Below are 11,685 nucleotides of genomic sequence, written 5' to 3'. Positions count from 1 at the left end.
AACTATCTTGTAATTTTGTATCATCTTAACACTTTGCCACCTCACTCTTTACCCTTTCCCAGATAATTTATGAATATGTTTAACTAGGATTGGTCCCAATACAGACCCCTGGGGGACACCACTATTTACCTGTCTCCATTCTGAGAACTGGCCATTTATTCCTACCCTTTGTTTCCTATCTTTTAACCGGTTACCAATCCATGAGAGGATCTTCCCTCTTATCCCATGACTGCTTACTTTGTTTTAGAGCTTTTGGTGAGGGACCTTGTCAAAGGCTTTCTGAAAGTCCAAGTACACTATATCCATTGGATCTCCCTTGTCCAAATGCTTGTTGACCCCCTCCAAAGAATTCTAGTAGATTTGTGAGACATGATTTCCCTTTACCAAAACCATTGTTGATTCTTCCCCAACAAATGATATTCATCTGTCTGTGTGATAATTCTGTGGTTTACTATAGTTTCAACCAATCTGTCTGGTACTGAAGTCAGCCTTACCGGTGTGTAATTGCCAGGATTGCCTCTGGAGACTTAAAAAAAAAAAAAAAAAAAAAGCGGTGCATTAGCTATCCTCCAGTCATCAGGTATGGCTGATTTAAGTGATTCGTTACATACCACAGTTAGTATTCATATCTGAATTCCTTCAGAACTCTTGGGTGAATCCCACCTGATCCTGGTGACTTATTTCTGTTTAGTTTATCAATTTGTTCCAAAACATCCACTAATGATATCTCAAACTGGGACAGTTCCTCAGATTTGTCACCTAAAAAGAATGGCTCAGGTGTGGGAATCTCCCTCACATCCTCTACAGTAAAGAGTGATGCAAAAAATTAATTTAGCTTCTCTGCAACAGCCTTGTCTTTCTTGAGTACTCCTCTAGCACCTCGATCGTCCCATCGTTAAACCTTGTAGCGATGGGTCGCCGTTACCTTTCATGCAGGAGCAATGTAAAGAAGCCATTGCAGCCGAGTGGCTGACACAACAGCAGTAGAATCCAAAACACAGGCACATGGAAAAGCTAGAGCAGAAGCAACTCAACAGATTTCCCAGGCAGGGGCTAGGGCTTTGCTTGGTGACACGGGTTTGGTCTGTGCACGAGGGAGAAGGGGCGGAGAGAAGGCCAAGCAGACAGTAACAGAAGTGCCAGCTGGAAAGGCTGGTTTGGAGCAGCAAACGGAAGCACTAACTGCAGCTGTGTTCAGGGAAAGAGGACTTGATGGATCATCTTTGGAAATAAACTAGAGTACATCCCAGAAAATACCCCTAATGGAAACAACTGGCTAGGCCTTGAGCTTTGTCTCTCTTCTCAAGTCAAAGAGAGAAACTCACTATGTTTAATTACAGCCTTTGGGGTGGGGGATAAACTCAGGACTACATATGCACAGTCCCCTTGATGCACAGCGGAGCACTCATTTGTCAGGGGGAATGTTTGCACAGAGATCTAGAGGAGAACGCAGCCTGTCTGCAGGAGCTAAGCCTTTCATTATTTACCCCATGGCCTACTGTTGCATTAGGGCAGTGAGGAAAAAAATTGAACCATGGTTTCCTGTTGGAAAATGGGGATTTGTGGAATATAAATTTTCCACAAAATAATGATGCCAGCAGAAATTTCCATCAGGAAAAGCGAACTGAAACACACAATGGACAGTGAGAGACGCCGGGGACAGTTCAAAGAGGTGTCAGCCGAGGTATTCCAAAGCAACAGATCAACACTTGTATTTTACAAAGGCAGCGTGCCGGGACTCCTTCTCCATTGTTTTCTGAGGTGTGAAAACAAGGCCAGAACCACAGCCAGAGTCGGTGGCAGTATAACTATTTGGGTCAGAGATGCAATTTCACCTCTACAGTTATACTGGTACAATCGCTTGCATGGAGGCAGTTATGCCCACATAGGAATAACCAAAAGAGCCCCACACTGGGGGACCCAAACCCACCCCCCAGGCCAGGAAGCTACGGTCTGGTCCCCAGAGCCCAGCCCGCCCTAGTCTCCATTTGACTCAGCCCTCTCACCTTGTACATGAGCCCCATGGTTGTTCCCGGGCCCCTTCCTCATTCCTCCCTTAAGAATCATGAGACCCCCTAATGGCGAAGGCCCTGCACTGCCCTCCCAGACTCCTGGCTCCCCTTCCCCCTCCCCACGACCTATCAGCCCTCCTAAGGATGAGCACCCTGCACTATCCTCCTGGACAGCTGGGTCCCATTCGCTGCCTGGTCTCTCCCACTGTATTGCGAGCTGCAGGCACTGAGGTCAGCACTGACTGTATGAGGACAAAAAGAAAAGGAGTACTTGTGGCACCTTAGAGACTAATAAATTTGTTAGTCTCTAAGGTGCCACAATACTCCTTTTCTTTTTGCGAATACAGACTAACACGGCTGCTACTCTGAAACCTGTATGAGGACAGTGCAGACTCTGAATCCCACCTCAGCCCTAAGCACCACCATCGACTTAGTGACCTCCCCCCCACTTTCCTGCAAACAACAGTGATTGACCCACCAGCAGTTTATTGCAAACTGGACAAGGCTGCATACAGGGTGGGAGGGAGGGGGGCTGCAGGGCAGCCAAAAACTACAATTCCCAGCAGCCTTTGCTGCAGAACCCCAGCTCCATAAAGGGTCAGGAACTTGAAAACCACCTGAACACACTGTCAGTGCAGCACAGATGGGGGTAGGGCAGGAAAGTCACAGTGGGGTGCCCTCCCCCCAAGAAGGGCTGGGGAGGGGTGATTTCTAGAGGGGCTCAGAAGGGAGCATTCCCACTCAGAGAAGGGGGCTGGGGAGGCTAAGAATGGGATGACCCCCAGCAAGAGGCTGGTGAGTATTGGAGGGATACTGGGGATTGCTCATGATGGACCCCACAAAGTTCAGGCTAAGACAGCCAGGAAGCTCAGAGCTGGGCTGTGGGAGCCAGAGATTAGGGGTCTTGGGGGAGGAAGCTCCCATTGGGGTGATTCCCCAGAAGAGGAGGGTCCTCAGGGCACTGGGATCAGCCCCCCCTCAACTGCTCAGGACACGATGTCCCGCAGAGCGGAAGGCAGGTCGGGGTACACAAAGCAGTAGCCACTCTCCAGAGTGCGTTTCGGCGCCACCCGCTGGCCCTCCAGCAGCATGACGGCCCGCTCAGCACCAAAGACGCCCCGCACTGCCCAGCTGGGCAGGGGCAGCAGGGCCGGGCGCCCCAGGGCTGAGCCCAGCTCCCGGGCGAAATCGGCATTGGAGGTGCTGGGTGAAGCTGGGGAGACCCCGTTGAGAACCCCGTGGACACCCTCCGTCTCCAGAGCGTGGCACACAACACCAGCCACGTCCCGGATGTGGATCCATGGGAAGGGTTGGAGGCCAGAGCCCACGGGGCCCCCCAGGCCCAGCCGGAAAGGCCAGAGCATCTGGGAGATGGCACCTCCGCCCTTCCCCAGCACCACACCTGCAGGAAGAGGAAAGTCAGAGAGAGACCCTGGAGACAGCCACCCACGCCCCCTCCCCGAGCCAGCCACAGTCTTCCAGCCCAAGCCAGCCTTGGGGCCAGTGCCCCCGAGGGGAAAAACCCCGTGCTCCATTCCCCATCCCCCTGAGCCAGCCAGTACCCACCATGGGGCCGGATGGGAGCCAGCATCCCCTAGAGAGGAAAGGGCTGTGTCTCATTCCCCACCTCCATGAGCCAGCTAGTGCCTGCCCTGAGGTCAGATGGGAGCCAGTGATCCCTAGAGGGGACAGGCCCCATGCCCTGCCCCCCCGAGTCAGCCATTCTCCACCATGAAGCCGGATAGCATCTGGTGCCCCCTTGAGGGGAAAGGCCCCATGCCCCGACGCACCAGATCTCACCACCACCTGGCGCGTGCCGTCCCCGGGGATTTTAGCCGCTGCCTCCCAGGCGCTCACCAGGCGCGAGAAGAAGTCGAAATCACCGCCGGGACTCTCCTCAGTGTACTCAGCCATGGGGCTGGGGCGGTAATACCCTGCCGGGCAATGGGCAGGGAACTGTAGTGCCAGCCAGTGCGCATAGTCCTATCCCTCATTGATATCCCTCCCTCTCCTGCAGCAATTGCACCTGGCCATGGGGAGGAACACGACTATTTTCCCTCCTACTCCAATGGCAGAAGCGCACTGATGTCATGGGGGCTGGGCTCCATTCTCTTACAATGCAAATTTTCTTCTCTCTCGGTGGTGGAAGGACACAGTTTCAAAGGAGGTTTTATTTGGACAGGGGACTATTTTTCCATCTCTTCCCAATGGTGGAAGAACATCAGTGTCACCAGGATTGTGCTTTGTCTTTGAGGTACGAGAGGAGGGACTATTTTTTCCCCCTCTCTGCAGCGGAAGGATCACAATGTGTCATGGTAGACTGTGCTGCACCCCAGGCCAATTTTCCCTTCTCCCTAGTGGTGGAAGAACACCAGTGCCACACAGGGCCGCACTTTGTCTTGCACTAGAGGGGGGACTATATATCCGCTCAGTTGCGGAAGGATGTGCAATGTGTGCTCTACCCAGGGCCTATTTTTCCTCTCTGTGCAATGGTGGAAGCACACTTGTTCCACAAGGTGCTGTGATCTGTCCTCTCATGAATGGGGACTATTTTCTCTCAGTGGCGGAAGCTGTGCAATGACGACGCACCATGGGGACTATTTTCTCTCTGCGGAAGATGGACACAATGCTGTTATGGGAGGTTGTGCTGCACCTAGGGACTATTTCTCCTGTCCCCTCTGCAGCCCAGTAACCTCCAGAGGCCACACTCTTCCTGGTCACTTCCCAGGGACTATTTCCACCTGGTGGAGGGATACCATGGGATAGGAAGGTGTGAGTTGCACTCTGACCACGCACAATAAATACCTACACCGCTGACGAGGACCCAAGCGCGGGGCGGCCTCTCGGCCTCAGCGATGGCCTTGGCCAAGGTCTTGGTGGTCGCCACCCGGCTGGCGACCACAACCCTGCGGAAGGGATCGTCCCACCTGCAGGGGGTGAGAGCACAAAGGGGTCATGCCCAACTGCCCCCCCACCCATTCTCCTCTGCCAATCCCAGCCCAACAAGCAGCTATTTATTCTGTACCATGCACCCCACTAAACTTTCCCCCAGAAATAATGGCCTGGGAGGATAAAGGGTCCTAGCAGAAGTTTCACATTCTGACCAAGCCCCCTCTACAGGTACCTAAAGGAGAGCCACCCATTCCCCTGCCCTCCCCCAGGCAGTACAGGGGAGTGACACAAATCACCACGCCCCAGAGCAATGGGAGGCGGGACCCTCTCCCACACACACTACCCACAAATAGGTGGGGAAAGGCTCCCTGTCTCAGGGAGAGTGGGGGGAACTGGGAGTTTTGGGGGATGGCAGTTGGGTGATTGAAAGGTGCTGGTTCCACTATGTGGGAGACAGTTGGGGGGTGCCTAGGGTAGGTGTGATGGGGCTGCTGGCATCAGTGTCACAAGAGAGGCTGGACATTGGGCAACACTCTTTATACCCCACTAGTGCACTCTCCTAATGCTTCTCCCTGGAAGCAAGACCTCTGAGAAGAAAGGTTCCTAGTGACAATTATGTTTCAACACCAATTCATCCCCAACTTGCAGAATACACCCTTCTGTCCTGCCCCACCTCCACTGCATTATGGATAGTATAGGAGAACAGGAAGAGACTGAGTCATCCCCATTTCTGTCCTTCACTGAAGGGATGCTACATGGGTTGTTACAGGGATTATTCTCCCCCAGCATGCCCAAAGCCCCGGACACACCTGTGAAGGGGGTTGAGAACATTCTCACCAGCCAAGTTCACCGCAGCATCACAAGGGGGCAGGCCGGAGCGGGCCAGTTCATCCTGGGGAGACAGGAGAGAAATGATATTCAATACAGCTCAGTCTCCCCACTTGCCCCTACTGAGCCCTAAACCCCGCCAGTCCAGTCTCCCCTCATACCAGACCAGCCCCTCACTCACACATGCCCCTGGTTAATCTCACTCTGCTCTGCTGCACTAAGACAGCTCCTTCCTGACCCCTGAAGGCTGTGTCCTGGACCATGACGGTAGATGGCTCTGATATAACCCAGCACAATGAGAGTGTGATGTTGCACTCCATAATGCTTTATGGGAATACGCTTATGAATATTTACAAGACCTAACTGGAATAGGTTTTATGCTACATATGCCATGTAACATATCTCTGTAAAGGTTATGATCTACTGAATATATTTATCCCATTTGTACACATGTATGATTTTTGTATTCAAAGTTATGAATAGTGGCTACCTACTTGTTTCATTTTAAGCAGCCTCCCTTTTTAATGTTTTTAATAAAGTAAATACTAAGGGAAACTGCATGATCATGGGAGACTAACTTTCCAGATATAGACTGGAGGACCAGTGCTAGTAATAATAATAGGGCTCAGATTTTCCTAGATGCGATTGCTGATGGCTTCCTTCATCAAGTAGTTGCTGAACCAACTAGAGGGGATGCCATTTTAGATTTAATTTTGGTGAGTAGCGAGGACCTCATAGAAGAAATGGTTGTAGGGGACAATCTTAGCTCAAGTGATCATGAGCTAATTCAGTTCAAACTAAATGGAAGGATTAACAAAAATAAATCTGCAACTAGGGTTTTTGATTTCAAAAGGGCTGACTTTCAAAAATTAAGGAAATTAGTTAGGGAAGTGGATTGGACTGAAGAATTTATGGATCTAAAGGTAGAGGAGGCCTGGGATTACTTCAAGTCAAAGCTGTAGAAGCTATCGGAAGCCTGTATCCCAAGAAAGGGGAAAAAAGTCATAGGAAGGAGTTGTAGACCAAGCTGGATGAGCAAGCATCTTAGAGAGGTGATTAAGAAGAAGCAGAAAGCATACAGGGAGTGGAAGATGGGAGGGATCAGCAAGGAAAGCTACCTTATTGAGGTCAGAACATGTAGGGATAAAGTGAGACAGGCTAAAAGTCGAGTCGAGTTGGACCTTGCAAAGGGAATTAAAACCAATAGTAAAAGGTTCTATAGCCATATAAATAAGAAGAAAACTAAGAAAGAAGAAGTGGGGCCGCTTAACACTGAGGATGGAGTGGAGGTTAAAGATAATCTAGGCATGGCCCAATATCTAAACAAATACTTTGCCTCAGTCTTTAATAAGGCTAAAGAGAATCTTAGGGATAATGGTAGCATGACAAATGGGACTGAGGATATGTAGGTAGATATTACCATATCCGAGGTAGAAGCGAAACTCAAACAGCTTAATGGGACTAAATCGGGGGGGCCCAGATAACCTTCATCCAAGAATATTAAAGGAATTGGCACCTGAAATTGCAAGCCCATTAGCAAGATTTTTTAATGAATCTGTAAACTCAGGAGTAGTACCGAATGATTGGAGAATTGCTAATATAGTTCCTATTTTTAAGAAAGGAAAAAAAAGTGATCCGGGTAACTACAGGCCAGTTAGTTTGACATCTGTAGTATGCAAGGTCCTGGAAAAAATTTTGAAGGAGAAATTAGTTAAGGACATTGAAGTCAATGGTAAATGGGACAATACACAACACGGTTTTACAAAAGGTAGATCGTGCCAAACCAACCTAATCTCCTTTTTTTAAAAAGTAACAGATTTTTTAAGATAAAGGAAATGCAGTGGATCTAATTTACCTAGATTTCAGTAAGGCATTTGATACCATGTACATGGGGAATTATTAGTTAAATTGGAGAAGATGGGGATCAATATGAACATCAAAAGGTGGATAAGGAATTGGTTAAAGGGGAGACTGCAACGGGTCCTACTGAAAGGCGAACTGTCAGGCTGGAGGGAGGTTACCAGTGGAGTTCCTCAGGGATTGGTTTTGGGACCAATCTTATTTAATCTTTTTATTACTGACCTTGGCACAAAAAGTGGGAGTGTGCTAATACAGTTTGCAGATGATACAAAGCTGGGAGGTATTGCCAATTCAGAGAAGGATCGGGATATTATACAGGAGGATCTGGATGACCTTGTAAACTGGAGTAATAGTAATAGGATGAAATTTAATAGTGAGAAGTGTAAGGTTATGCATTTAGGAATTAATAACAAGAATTTTAGTTCTAAGTTGGGGACGCATCAATTAGAAGTAATGGAAGAGGAGAAGGACCTTGGAGTATTGGTTGATCATAGGATGACTATGAGCTGCCAATGTGATATGGCTGTGAAAAAAGCTAATGCGGTTTTGGGACGCATCAGGAGAGGTATTTCCAATAGGGATAAGGAGGTTTTAGTACCATTATACAAGGCACTGGTGAGACCTCACCTAGAATACTATGTGCAGTTCTGGTCTCCAATGTTTAAAAAGGATGAATTCAAACTGGAGCAGGTACAGAGAAGGGCTACTAGGATGATCCGAGGAATGGAAAACTTGTCTTATGAAAGGAGACTTAAGGAGCTTGGTTTGTTTAGGCTAACTAAAAGAAGGTTGAGGGGAGATATGATTGCTCTCTATAAATATATCAGAGGGATAAATACAGGAGAGGGAGAGGAATTATTTCAGCTCAGCACCAATGTGGGCACAAGAACAAATGGGGATAAACTGGCCACCAGGAAGTTTAGACTTGAAATCAGACGAAGGTTTTTAACCATCAGAGGAGTGAAGTTTTGGAATAGCCTTCCAAGGAAAGCAGTGGGGGCAAAAGATCTATCTGGCTTTAAGATTCTACTTGATAAGTTTATGGAGGAGATGGTATGATGGGATAATGGGATTTTGGTAAATAATTGATCTTCAAATATTCAGGGTAAATAGGATTAATCCCCTGAGATGGGATATTAGATGGATGGGATCTGAGTTACCCAAGAAAGAATTTTCTGTAGTATCTGGCTGGTGAATCTTGCCCATATGCTCAGGGTTTAGCTGATTGCCATATTTGGGGTCGGGAAGGAATTTTCCTCCAGGGCAGATTGGAGAGGCCCTGGAGGTTTTTCGCCTTCCTCTGTAGCATGGTTGACTTGAGGGAGGCTTCTCTGCTCCTTGAAGTCATTAAACCATGATTTAAGGACTTCAATAGCTCAGACATAGGTGAGGTTTTTCATAGGAGTGGGTGGGTGAGATTCTGTGGCCTGCACTAGGAGGTCGGACTAGATGATCAGAATGGTCCCTTCTGACCTTAGTATCTACGAATCTATGAAGCAATTGGTCAGCTTTCTGAGAAAAGACTATTCTCAGGAAGTACCCAGTCAAGAAACACTTAAGCAAACAATGAACTTGGAGATGCCAATCCACATCTGAGCTTTCCCAGGAATCTGGCTTGGATGGTAAGGAATTCAGTCACGCATGAACATGTGACTTGCCCATGTGACTCCAAAACTCCATTTTGTAGCTGGATCATACACGGGGCAGGGAGGGGTCTCCACCCACAAGAGAAAGTCTATTTAAACCCCTTGGAGACCCCTCCATTTGGTGTTCAGCTGGCTGAAGAGAGCCTCTCAACCCCCAAGGATACCTGAAAAAAACTAGGACAAAGGACAATGACTACAGGGGGTGCGAGTAACTGCTGGACCCAGACTAGAAGGAGGCTAGTCTGTAAGAGAGGCTTATTGGAACATCTCTGAGGGTGAGATTTTATCTTTGTTCAGCTTCTTACTTTATTGGGCATAGGCTTGCGTGTTTTATTTTATTTTGCTTGGTAATTCACTTTCTTCTGTCTGTTAATACTTAATCACTTAAATCCTATTTTTTGTATTTAATAAAACCATTTTATTTATTAATTAACCCAGAGTATGTATTAATACCTTGGGGGGGAGGGGAACAGCCGTGTATCTCTCTCTATCAATATTATAGAGGGCGAACAATTTATGAGTTTACCCTGTATAAGCTTTATACAGGGTAAAACAGATTTATTTGGGGTTTGGACTCCATTGGGAGTTGGGCATCTGAGTGTTAGAGACAAGAACATTTCTTAAGCTGCTTTCCGTTAAGCCTGCAGTTTGTGGGACATGGTTCAGACCTGGGTCTGGGTTTGTAGCCGACAAACGTGTCTGGCAAAACCAGGAAGGGTTCTGGAGTTCTAAATTGGCAGGGAAAGCAGGGGCAGAAGTAGTCTTGGCACATCAATTTGCAGCCCCCTGGGGAGTTTCTGTGATCCAACCTGTCACAGGGAGGAACAGCTGGAGCAATGCCACCAGGACCAGTCTGGAGTCTGAGGGCTGGGAACTAATTCCCAGGACAGGGAGCAAACCTGAACATGGACCCCTGGGCTCCTAACCCCCTGCACCTCTGTGGCTGCTCCTATGAGCCCAATTATCCTGGAATCATCCCCCTTCCCCAATCACCTACCCAGCTGATCCGGTCCGGCCCTGGACGGCGAGAGACATGGGTCACCTCATGCCCTCGGCTCCTCAACAGCTGGGTCAAAGCTCCGCCCACAAAGCCGGTACCACCTCCTGATTTAAATAGACACTTTCAAGGATTGGTGCCCCTCACGCCCGACCTACAGCCCCCTGCCAGCCCAGCCCTGGGCTCCCCCCCAGCTCTGCCAGTGCCCCCTCTCCTGACCCGCCGCCACCTGCTAGCCCAGCCCTGCCCCCCCAAGCTCTGCCGGTGCCCCTCTCTCCTGACTGCAGTCCCCTGCCAGCCCAGCCCTGGGCTCCCCCCCAGCTCTGCCAGTGCCCCCTCTCCTGACCCGCCGCCACCTGCTAGCCCAGCCCTGCCCCCCCAAGCTCTGCCGGTGCCCCTCTCTCCTGACTGCAGTCCCCTGCCAGCCCAGCCCTGGGCTCCCCCCCAGCTCTGCCAGTGCCCCCTCTCCCAACCCGCCGCCACCTGCTAGCCCAGCCCTGCCCCCCCAAGCTCTGCCGGTGCCCCTCTCTCCTGACTGCAGTCCCCTGCCAGCCCAGCCCTGGGCTCCCCCCCAGCTCTGCCAGTGCCCCCTCTCCTGACCCGCCGCCACCTGCTAGCCCAGCCCTGCCCCCCCAGCTCTGCCGGTGCCCCTCTCTCCTGACTGCAGTCCCCTGCCAGCCCAGCCCCATTTCACCCCAGCGCTCTGGTGCATGAGGAAGCCTTACAGAGGGAGGGGAGATTTAGTGCCAGCCCCATCTCCCCGCGGCTAGGGGGAGCTCAGCTCCCAAACCGGATGCACATCCAAGCCCAGGGGCTGGGAAACACGCACAGCCGCATTAGCCCTGCAATTAACGCTTAGCTTAATTGCTGTCCCCTGCCACCCAAACACCCCCACACTCGGTCCCGGCAGCGCCCTCCACTCACCCACTAGCACGCGCATGGCCAGAGATGGGCGCGCATGCGCGTGGAGGGACTCTCCGGCCCGCGGCTTTCCAGGCCCGGACACGCATACGCATGCGCAGCTTCCTAGGCTGGGAAGGGAGGGGGAGAGTACAGCGGCTGGGATTTAAAGGGCCCGCACCCCATTCCCGGGACATTGACGAAGCCCCTGGTTAACCGCTTCGTGGCCAGTGGCCAGCCTCAGAGCCCAGGGCCAGTGCAGAGGGCGGGGCCCGGGGGCAGGGATGGGAGGGAGAGGAATCTGGGGTGGGGGGTAGGGAGGAGGTCTGGGGAGATGGGGGTGGGGCAGGTATAAGGAGAGTGAAGGGAGCAGGGGAGCAAGGGGTTCATGGGGCTGTGGTCAGGGAGGGATCTGGGAGGAATAGGTAATAGGGGGACCTAGGGGTCAGGGAATGGGTTGGGGGCTTTGGATGGGGATCAGGACGGTGGGATGGATGCAGGGTGGCACTTTCCTTATAAAGAAAAGGAGGACTTGTGGCACCTTAGAGAC

At 50.6% G+C, this 11,685-nt stretch overlaps 1 protein-coding gene across 1 annotated transcript; it reads right to left on the bottom strand.

Annotated features, from left to right (window-relative positions):
- Positions 1-757: 757 nt before the first annotated feature.
- On the bottom strand, positions 758-11,269 carry SDR39U1 (short chain dehydrogenase/reductase family 39U member 1). The gene is made up of 7 exons (XM_043495772.1): positions 11,160-11,269; positions 10,236-10,342; positions 5,714-5,796; positions 4,818-4,939; positions 3,803-3,946; positions 2,385-3,414; positions 758-2,254 (listed from the first exon to the last, which is right to left on the bottom strand). The coding sequence occupies exons 1-6, from the start codon at positions 11,173-11,175 to the stop codon at positions 2,999-3,001; spliced, it is 888 nt and encodes a 295-aa protein (XP_043351707.1). The 5' UTR covers positions 11,176-11,269; the 3' UTR covers positions 758-2,254; positions 2,385-2,998.
- Between the last annotated feature and the right edge of the window lie 416 nt (positions 11,270-11,685).

The sequence above is a fragment of the Dermochelys coriacea genome, chromosome 13, assembly GCF_009764565.3.
Source record: "Dermochelys coriacea isolate rDerCor1 chromosome 13, rDerCor1.pri.v4, whole genome shotgun sequence".
NCBI classification, from domain to species: Eukaryota; Metazoa; Chordata; order Testudines; family Dermochelyidae; genus Dermochelys; species Dermochelys coriacea.
This window is presented reverse-complemented; position numbering and strand designations above follow the sequence as displayed.